The sequence below is a fragment of the Manacus vitellinus genome, unplaced genomic scaffold, assembly GCF_001715985.3.
Source record: "Manacus vitellinus isolate BGI_N305 unplaced genomic scaffold, ASM171598v3 scaffold_8_pilon, whole genome shotgun sequence".
NCBI lineage: Eukaryota > Metazoa > Chordata > Aves > Passeriformes > Pipridae > Manacus > Manacus vitellinus.
In genome coordinates, this window is record NW_021940864.1 from 26,412,871 (window position 1) to 26,424,168 (window position 11,298).

General features: G+C 35.1%; 1 protein-coding gene across 1 annotated transcript in view; it reads right to left on the reverse strand.

Moving 5' to 3' along the window:
- RYR2 (ryanodine receptor 2) overlaps window positions 1-10,651 on the reverse strand; it is a 379,203-nt gene extending 368,552 nt beyond the window's left edge. Inside the window, exons 1-2 of the mRNA XM_029965125.1 lie at window positions 10,610-10,651; window positions 9,829-9,885 (exon numbers count right to left, since the gene is read on the reverse strand). Coding sequence (XP_029820985.1) covers window positions 9,829-9,885; window positions 10,610-10,651 — 99 coding nt within the window. The remainder of the gene's footprint in view (window positions 1-9,828; window positions 9,886-10,609) is intronic.
- Window positions 10,652-11,298: the final 647 nt, after the last annotated feature.

Here is an 11,298-nt window from a genome sequence, read left to right on the forward strand (position 1 = left end):
TAACATACAACAGCAGCTGCAGAACACAATTTGTTACCAAATTCAGTGTCACCAAGCCTGAAATTAATTCCCCCAAGACACAAACCACTACAGGCTGACACCACACAGCAGAGACAGGGAAAGTATATTCTTGTCCTCTCCCCTCTCTCTTATTGACCACTACCAGAGATAAAATACTGAACGAAATGGACCCCTTGGTCTTCAGTTATTCCTTCAGTTGTTTTTATGTTGTTATGTAATCTACAGTAAATATATAAATACAACACACAAAAGCACTACAATTAAGGATAAAAGTAGTCTAGCATATTTCACTGGGAGCATTGATGTATAGAAGAAGATACACAGATTTTTGAAACACAGTATGTTAGTAAGAGTTAACATCTTAGAATAGCCTTTCTTTTCAGACAGCAAGCACTGCTTTAGACTGGAATTTGTATTTCCTGAGTAAGGTAAACTTCTGACATTACATCATAAATTAAAAGTGCAGTCTTGCATAATTTCTTTTAATTATTCCTTTTAAGGCATTATCTGCATATTTTAAGACCACAGAAGAGGTCTTTAAAAACAACAACAACTACCAAAAAAAAAACAGGAAAAAAACCACCACAACCAACAAAAACATAAACCAGTAAGAGTAATTGGATACAGTTTTTATTACTATTTTTATAGTCTTTCCATCACCTGACGTGAACTAAATACTTTAGCAATTTTATGTAAGGCATTTTAACTGTGACTCATCTGCAAGTATGCTCTTGCATACTAAATAAGCTGAAAACAGTTGGTACTGCATGCTGAGTGACACTCCTGTTTTGCTTAAATCTTCAGACTCCATCTTCATATGGTATTTCTGTTCCTTTCAGAAACAGTGTACTACTGGTTGCATATCTTTGCTTCTGCTTGCCTTTTTTATTCACCAGTACAAATCTGCATTTAAATTTCAGGTGAGTCATTAAATCCAGTGAAAATGCCAGTCTTCATTCTCACTGAGACTTAACTGCAACCATAAAATCATCTTTTGTTCTTTTTACAACCTCCTAATACCTTGAGAAGACATCTGTGTAGTAACTTGACTGGGAAAATAAAGACAGAAGATCCAGCTAGAAAAGCCTCCTTGAACTGTACTGAAAGAAAAATAGAAAATCTTGACCTATGCAAAGTTTAGTAAAGGTGGCTTCCACAAAGAAAAAATCCACTGTGTTAAACAATTAAATGTTTTTCTTACTCAAGTTTTCAACTGCAGATTCACTGCTTTACCAGAACATAAAACCTAAAACCTGTAAGGCCTTATTAATTAATTGTTTTTTCATTATTTTACTTGTACAAACAAATCACAATATCTAACAAACAAACAGCAAAAAAAATAAAATCAAACTGAATTCTCACTGTTTTCACAGAATAGACAGAATAATCAGATTCTAAGAATTAATTACCCTCACTTGAAATATTTTATCCAGAATGCAATAATTATAACATACTGAAGTCCAGGGAGGGAAACCAACAGCTAACTACAATTTAGGATTTTAGAGTGTAAATTAAGAGTTTAATCTATGGTAGCATTAAGGACCCTTCTTATCGTATATGTCTTCTTGAGTTAAGTGGTCATACTATGCCATAGCAAATTGCAATATGCTTTGGTTTCTCATCCAGTAGGTATCTTGTATTTACATAATTCAGCTGCAAGGAGATAACATTTAAATAAGACAACTTTTAAGTACAAATAAAAACCACATTGACCACTTACAGTATTGGTACATATGCAAAACAGCTCTATGTACGTGAAACATCATACATTTTGTAGGTGCACAGAAGGAACAAACACAGGAGTTACAAATTGCCTTCAAAGCCAACTTGCACCTCCTTGGAAACATTCCCTGAGAATTCCTACATTTATTCAATTCTAAGTGCAATTTCTTTTTAGGTACTTCAGGAAATTCCAACTTATTTTGATCAGAGCAGACAAAAACAACCCCCAAAACAAAAAGATTATACACATGTGAAACTTCCCTCCAGGTTTTGCAGTATGGGGCTGGAACAGAGTTAGAGTTTATCCATTAACACTTGAAACTTGGGACAGGTCCATGAACAAATTTGTTGCTATTTCTGTTCATTTTTAACAAAACATTCTACTCAAATATTATTTTACATGAGGATGTGCATGCTCCCACACCATGCAGTAAAACACTTTCAGGTCTCCAGCATGCATATTTTACAGTTATTGCCTGGCTGTACAGTTATTCAGAATAATTGCTATGTCCCATCTGCCATTTTTTCCACTAAGAATAGCTTCTCAAAAAGAATTTTTTTCCCAGTCCTTTTATTCTGATATGCCATGAACACAGGAATCATGATGTATTCTACTTTAAAGTAAACATTACCATTAAAGACCAGGCACTATTTCAAACCAACCAGGCAATCACAATTTAGAACTTTCAATTCAATAACTGTAATGTTGGTGGGGGTTTTTTTCCAACTATGCTATTATTAGCAGTATTATACATTTTACACAAAGACTTCTTCATGTTTCTGATAACAACCATTGAATAAGTTGAAAATAAAGTCACCTTTTTTTGTCCAGTCTTCTGTCCATTAGGCCTCGAATCTCTGTACTGACTTCCAGCATCCTCCCACATAATGTCTCTATTGTATGTCCTCATTTTCAATGGCATAGCTCACCAAGTCTCTAAATTCTAATTCACCATGAATCCAGAGGAGCCCAGAAAGGACCCCAAGACATCATCTGTGGTCCTGGGCACACTACTTCATTTCCCTGTCCCTTCGTCTCATCTCAGTGTTTCTCCATCTTGTCTACGTGGAGTCTGTCCCTTCCAGGCGGGAATTGTGACACCCTGCGCATTTGTACAGTAGCATAGTGGAACCCTCGCCTCAGCTGAGCCCTCCAGGCACTACAGAATACAATCAATAACAGTAATTAATTTTGTCCCTTCTTTCCTCTTGTATCCAACTGCTGTGGTCTTTCCCCTGATAACTGAGTATACATATTAGCTCCTCAGGTTTTGTCTCACTAGTAAAGATATCTACTGTTCCCCTCTCTTTAGACCTACTTAGATCCAGCTCTTTAAAGACAGAAACAGTAATTGCTTCTCTTTGTTCAAATTCTATCCCAAAATTGACTTCCTTCAGGGATACAAGAAGTGATTCAGAATTAAAATATCAATCTATATCAAAAATATCAATTAAAATATCAATCTAATATGGAAAATTGTATTTTATACACACACACACACATATATGTGTGTGCGTATACATATATATAAAATCTCTTATCACACTAATGGGTGAAGAGAAGGACCAGTCTGTACATAGGGCAGATCCTGGAGTACAGATTGGGCCCTCTGACAATGGTTTAAATTATTTCAATAGATTCCTATTGACATTAAACACAGGAGAATACTCAGAGAAAACATTCATGTACTTTCATCCATACTCGTACACACACACCCACGCAAGCAGTCAAGAGTCCAACAAAGCCAGAGCTCTTCTGGCAAGGCAAACCTCAAATCAAAATTAGCATTTTGTGCCAGCACCAGTCAACAGTTTCTTTGTGTCAGTCTCTTAAACACTGCAGCACCTATTGCTAGACAGAAAATGCAAGTCTTTTCCATGTAACTATCCCTAATGTGACTATTTAAAAGCTCCCACTATGGATGCCTCTCATAGAGCAGAGGTGCCAATGTGGAGAAATCACAAGCAATTTGTGCCATTTTAAGTGACTAAGACACTACACTTTGAGGAAAACTAAGTCAAATTTGGGTTAAAGCATGGGTAGGTCACCTGCACTAGCACATAACATCACTACCACTTGGTTGCTGTCACCAATGCAGCACCACATAAGAAACATTAAAACATCAAGATGTAAATGTCTTAGCATCATGTCTAGCACTGAAACAGTGCCAAATACAGCCAGATTTCTTATAACTTCTCTGACAGTTTAGGGACCCCTTCCTTAACCAGGAAACAATGACAAAGAATTGCTTTGATTTAGAGACCAAAACACAAAACTTTTCTGTCTTCAGGTTAAAAGTCAAATTGTGACAACTCATGAGCTGGATTTACACAATTCAAACAGCGGAGGAAAATCCAGCTTTGCAAATGCAAAGTGATGCAATATTTCTGTGCAACTATCTAAAAACTCCAAATATTTCTTTGCAAAAGACTCTTTAACATTAATTTCTCTCAAATCAAAGCTAACTTTAACATTTTAAGTTTTTATATCTGTTTATTTACAAAGATTTGTAGAAATTCTTCTTCTTGTTCTTTGTGACCATCAGATTAATTGTGCCTTTTACTCGGTCTGATAGGGATAAAATATTTTACATACATATTAGGCATATTCTACAACACAATCTAAAGGTTCTTTCATAGAATCTTTCTCCCCTTGTACCAAACTCTCTTTTGAAGTGGTGCATATAGCAGCTAGGTACTGTTCTTAAAAAAAATGTAGGTAGCTTCCTAATGAGAAATACTTTTTTTTAATTTCTTTCCCATGCTGTTTCTGCAAAGTAAAGAAAAGCCACATGTCAAAAGGTCTTGTAGTTCACTTCAATGTCCAGAGTTGGAATAAGGTATATTTGGACTGACTTAATCAGAATTCTGATTCTGTAAGAGTATTCTGATCATGGGCCATTTTAATTCTGAATGTGAATGACTTCTCTTTATCAAGTTCTTCTAAAAATGTACTTTTATTCCTAATGGAAAAATCCGGCCATCGTGTTATATGGTTCAGTTCATACTGTCTTGCCTGGACCAATACAGGTTCTAAAACTATTGACAAGCCCCAAGGCGAGGCAGGTTGAACTCCAGAAATCACTTCCTTTTTATCCCTCTCTAGGTGCACAAACACTGGAATAAATTGCCACGAGACACTATAATCTCTGCATCTGTGGAGGTGTTCAAAAGCTAAATGGACTAGATGATCTTCCAACCTCACTGATTCTGTAAAATTCCCAAAAACGTCAAGTGTTGTATTACTAATAATTTTGACTATTCAGACTGCATTAATCACCAAGACAACCCCAGTTCAATTAAAACACCTGCTCAGTGCCCAGGAGCAGCCAAAAATCAGCAGGAAAACAATGATGGTTATAATTAATTTGGACTTTACAGTTTTGATCAATCAGTCTCCACACAATTTACAGCAGGTGGAATGCAACTTCATCTTCAAACTATGGACAGAAGTCTGGGTATGAATTCCCACACTGATACACATTTTAACAAATGCAGTTTTAGCAGCAGAGGTAGAGGATACAGTGATTATATGTCTTAGCTTAGATGAGGTTCTTTATGCCTGAAGAGGGTTCTGAGGATTGTTTTATTTTTCAACAACATTGTACTTAAGCTTCTTCTTTAGAGGATGAACTTCCACAAATCAGAAGCTACTTTGCCTAGTGGCCTACCTACCCCTAGTAATAAATATATATTTTGTGATAGGACCCTCATTATCTTCACTCAAACACCAATACTCATAGAGGTCCTTTCCACAGAGATTCTTAACCAAGTATTAGGATAGAGGGGCAAGATTTAATTGAAGATTAAAGTGATTAAATATTTCAGAGATGCCAAATTCCTTATGCAACAAGTAGACTGAAACCATAATACTCATTCCACAGGTGATCTTTACAATCTGTAGCTAAACAAGTGGCACTTAATTTCTCAGTTTCCTGGACTTCACCCTCTTGCTAGCCCTCCAATCTGATTTCCCTCCGCCTGATCCAAAGAAAAAGCTAAACCAAAGAGAAAAATATTGCAATATTTATTGCTTAGAAATCAGTCCATATTTAAGTTAAATAGTTAGGATCAGTCATAATTCACTGCATTGCTCATGGTTTAAAATTATCTTTCAGAAAAAAATAAAAAAAAATTATCATTTCATTCTTCATCTTGCAACCTCCAAGATTAAAATAATGTATAGTAAATCTCCTCTGTTTAACCCCATTTGCCAACAAAACCATGCCAGATGAGTGTGCAGCTAATCAGTAAAATGTACCAGAACAATGTAAAAAGATTTCTAATGTCCAAATTTGAAGAATGAAAAAAAAATAAAAAAAGGAAAAAAAAAAGAGAGAAAATAGTTCATTGAAACTTTTCAGTGGTTTGATAGCTCCTTGAAGCAACCTCAGTAACCTAACATACTGTTAAAACAAACCTCAAAACAAAAAGCCAAACCAAACAAAACCACACAAAACAAAACAAAAACAAAAGGAAAGAAAAACAATCGAGCCACAATATAAAAATAATTCTTCTGCATAAGAAAAGTCTTCAGTTTCAAACAATACTGGAGAGGAGGGTTCCACATTGCACTGTAAGCTGTACCATTGCAAGCTGTACCACAGTTTCATAGATGTCATGTTGGCTGACCAGCTGGGAATGATACCTCTATCAGCTAATCTTTAATAATACTCTGCTTGTCCCCTGGATCATCTCCAAGTCTCCTAACAGTAGCTTCTGGCAACCTCCAGAGTCAGTTCATGAGCATCACATTGTGCAACAATTGCAATGATATTTTGAATTGACACATGTCCAAATTGCAAAATATCATGACGGACTCTATGCACACTTTAGTTACAAAGAATTCCTCTCTGCAATTATTAATGTTCTTCAGCATTGGGCTCATCACAATGCACTGGGTTTTGTACACTGTTTGCCTCTACTACTTGCTAAAAACTGTCTAAACATACAGCATGTAAAAATCCAAACCTTGGTACAAATGACTGAATCTGAAAATATAACATGCAAACAACAGTTAAGAGTGTTAGCTATCATCCCTAGATAGGATATTAAAAGAACATTATTGATGTAACAGAAGTTATGCAACCAAAACAAAACCTAGTGAATTCTAAAATTGCTGACTGATCACACTTTCTCATTTGAATTTTCTTACACATCCAATGAAAAAATAGTCCTTGGCCAGGTACTGTGAAATCAGGATCTTCTGTTAGCACTGAAGTAAAAAGTTCACAATTCCAGTTGAACCTGACAAAAAAAAATGTTCGGTAAAATGAGATAACTGCCTTCCAGTCCTACAAAATGTATGTCTTTATGATTTTACTATACTGTACCTCCTTACCGAGGAACACAGACAAGAGCTTGCTTTCCACTTTGAGGGGGGAAAAAAAAAAAAAAAAAAGAAAACCAGACAGAATTTCCAGGACAAAGAAAAGGTATGGCTCCTGATTGCCTGAGATTAAAAAAAAATAAAAATAAAAGCCAAAAAGTCACAAGAATCTTAAAACAAAAAAGTTATAAACTATATTTTTTTATATTATAAAACTACTATGAGTTTAAGATACTTACAGTGCTCTTACCTCTTTATGGTATAACATATTTATTATGAAAATATATTGCATTTTAAAAGAATGTGAAATTTAAATCAAAAAATACATTATCTTTTACTTCAGCAAGAGTTGTATTAGGAGAATAAAGAAATGTAGGTCAGTTTTAAAAGAGAGCAAGAGGTTGTTTATACATTCTTCAGTTTTTCTCAAGATCATCCTCTTCAAGACAAAAGATTACCATTTAGGGTTCACCCCTCTGGCTCTTCATAAAGAAAGAGATACATGTTTTTGAAAGAATTAAAAGTTTGAAAATGTTGTTTCAATTTCATATATGGGTTAGTTTAGAAAAAAACAAAGCAAAAAAATTCCAAAACCCTATACACAAGGTCAAGAACAACCACGAAACAGCATCAAGAAAACCTGAAGAGTAAATAATTTGCATATTCATATTTTCAAGCAGCAATATTTTCTTAACTCTGATCAAATTAACTCCTGTGTTTAAGGGGAAAAAAACCAAACAACTGCTGTACAACATTTTAAGTAAACATAGTCATGAGATCATGCTATCGTTTTTAACAATTAGTTTCCAACAGAAGTTACTGTACAAGACAGCTGGAAAACAATGGTTATTGTAGAAATATGCAAGGGAGCAAAGGTTTGCTTCAGTGTATGGAAAATCCAGTAAGTTTGAAGAAACTTACAGAGTACTTTAGCAGGAAATAAGCTGGAAAAGCACTGTTACCAGATACTGCCATGAAAACCACGTGTAAGCAAAAATACTGATTGAAGATCTTTCCATTTAAGCCTTTCAATTTTACTCTAAGCCAGGAGCTCAAGTGTTGGACTAGGCAGAGTCGAAAAATGAGAGCATAAGGTAAACTCCTGAATATTCCTATGCATTTTCTCATTATATATTCTGTTCCAATCCAAGTGCAAGGTGAATTATTCTGATGAACTCAGAAGACTAGCAGATATATTTTAATGTTTACCTGCTCTCTACGATGAACTTGAAAGTGTGTGTAATTTTCACTATTTCATCACTGCCATAGTTAACATAGGAGGCTGGGAAAGCACCGCTGCACAGCAAGAGCTCAGTTCCATCCAGTGCTGATATTCCTAAATTGGGCGTTAGTCAGGCTCGCAGACACCAAAGAAAAATCACAGGTGCGCTTATGATGTTTCAGAAACTTTGTGACAAGATAGTTTCTTACCTTGAAATATAATTGACACTTTCTTCAATAACTAAACAAAGGCAATTGCAAAGGTAAAAGCTTCACAGCAAACAGATCTCCCAACTTGTAATTCAGACCAAGTAAAAAGATATTTTTTTAAAAAAGATACTAAGAAAAATACGACACTAAAATAGTAAAAGAAATTAGTAGGAGAAAGAAGTGTTTTGCACATATCAAGCACCTAAAAAGCAGTACTCCCCCATAGCATAGATGACTTTCTGAGAAAATTAAACAGTATATGTAATTTCATATCCAAAGTAGGGTTCTGTGGTCAACGTAATAAAATTTATGCTAGACACAGCAAAAGTACACTGACAACAGAAAAAAATACAAATGGAACTCTGTAAGAATGACATTCAGTTTCTTAACAAAGACATCAGGGAGATCTGTAGAAAAAGACAAATCCAACTTTCTTCTCAGAAAAGAGGAGCATGTGACAGATTATTACCTTTGCTGAACTGGACAAGATGATATATCTGAGTGGTAAAGTTGGAAAAATTCACCATTAAATGCAAATATTTTGATGGAAAGTTATCAATGTGTACACAATTTTAAACTAATTGTGCAAAAACCAGGTCACACACTTCCGGTGCAGACGCAAGATAAATACTAATTGTGCTTAAAATGGCAGACAAGGATATGAATTCAACACATTTAGGCCATTATATACAACAGTACACAATGCAATTAGTGTATGATTCAGCTCTGGTTAGAATCTAGAGGAGGTTTGACATTAACGTCAGTGAGAACAGAACCAGATTTATAAAAAACATACAGAGTCATATAGAAACCCTTGCAGTCAGGGTCCAAAAAATCATTTCATGGAACGTTTAATGGATGAAGAGTTGATTATCCTGCTAGACAATATACTAAAATCAATTAATTTACATTCAGATTGCAGTATCATTTAAGCAATAGGTAAAAAGCCAGGTTTTTATTTGAAGCAGTAATACAGAGTTTGGTTTTAGGCTTCCGGCCAAAAAATGTATTTGTACTATAAGTATTTTCTTCTAGTCTTTTGCTAATAGAATAACTTTTAACAACCTGTTACAGCAACCTGCCTGTTTTATGTATTTCTTTCATTTAAAAGATTTATTCCTCAGGCAGGGAAAATGAGATCCAGCTAGAAATTTTCAAAGGAACACAATTATTTTCTTCAGCTGATTACTCTGTTTAAAGGTATACAGTAAGGCTACAAACTCATTTCAATTGCAGAACTCCCTGTTTCTCTGCCCCGCCCAACAAAACAAATTACTAGGATACAACCACTAATAGCAAACTGTAACTTTTGAATAAGAACTTACAACAACAAAGTGTGCTTCCCAAGTTCTAGATGTGGTTCCAATAGTCAAACTGTAATTCTGGAACAGACACAAATCATCATAAAAAAAACCTCACTCATCAATAACAAGTCACATAGGTACATAAAGAAGTACTTTTGTTAGCACTCAAATGCCCACACAGTTCACCATCCAATCCAACTCATTCCTTCACTGAATGTGTGTTCCAGCCCATGTTAGTTTATTTTGTTAGTAAATCAAAAAGTGCAGCAAAGCCTTCTCATGTAAACAGAAATGCAAATGCCATGCCTAGAAACAAATGTCCCCCATCAAGTTCTGAAAGTTGAGCACTTCTCACATACTATATTAATTGGATTTACTTTACAGGATTACAGCTTCAGAAAACTGATACAGTATCTCTCACCTAGAAGTTTTTCAGAGTCGGCAGAACGCACCTCTGTGCAGAAGGCCAGAGTAAACAATTCCCTAAGCCAGGCACAGGATGCCTGCAATGAGGTGACTTGTCAAGCCAGAGGGACAACCCCCAAAACAAACTGGTTTGCAAGGAAAGAATAGTGTCACTGATGCTCTTTTATCTTTACAGCTTGTCAAGAGAAAAATAAACTGTAGAACAGAAAACAGAATAAAAAATAGGCATAACATAGGAAGTATCTAATTCTGCTTCAATAACAGATTTATAGTATAAGGAAAGAAGAAATTCAGGAACTTCAACTAGAATTGCAGTTGACATACAAATTATAAGATAGAATCCAACTAGAAATCTCAAAATAAAAACCAGCAATACATTACTTATGACATCATCAGAATAAAGTGATGCTTGTAACATTATCAACAAAACACGTCAACATTGCAGCTTGATATACTTTAAAACCACATTCATTTAATTTTCAGTAGCTTAAAAGAGGTATGACAATTCCTAGATCAGAAGGGGAAAAAAACAAATATGCTTTCAGCTGGTTGTAGTTAATAAACAGGTGTAAATATTTCAGTATTAAAAAATGCAGGTATATAGCTTTTTGCTATATACCTAGAAAAAGATACCTCTGTTCACCTTTAGGAACATGAAAATCCAGTTCTCACTACCTAATTACTCATTTTTCACCTCCCACTCATGGAAAATGAAAGTGTTTCTTCTTGCATCTAAACTTAAATTACACTTTCTATATAAAAGCATCTATTTATTTTGAAGAAAAGCCAGGCAACGAGCCTCTCAAAAGGATGACAAAGCTCACCTACAAGTTCTGGCACCCTTCCCTCCTACATTCCATCCCTCTCCCTTTCTAGACAAATTCTGTTCATTTGAAATTGAGGATTTTAGAGTCTTTCAGTTCAGTAAGCTGAAACTTTCCAGAGGTGAAGCATGCAAAGGAAAAGGAAATTGCAGACTAATTCATAAATCAATATCAACGATGTGGAGAAACATATATTACTGAGGTTCTCATTAAAAACTCTCACCTACTTAGTGAACTTTAT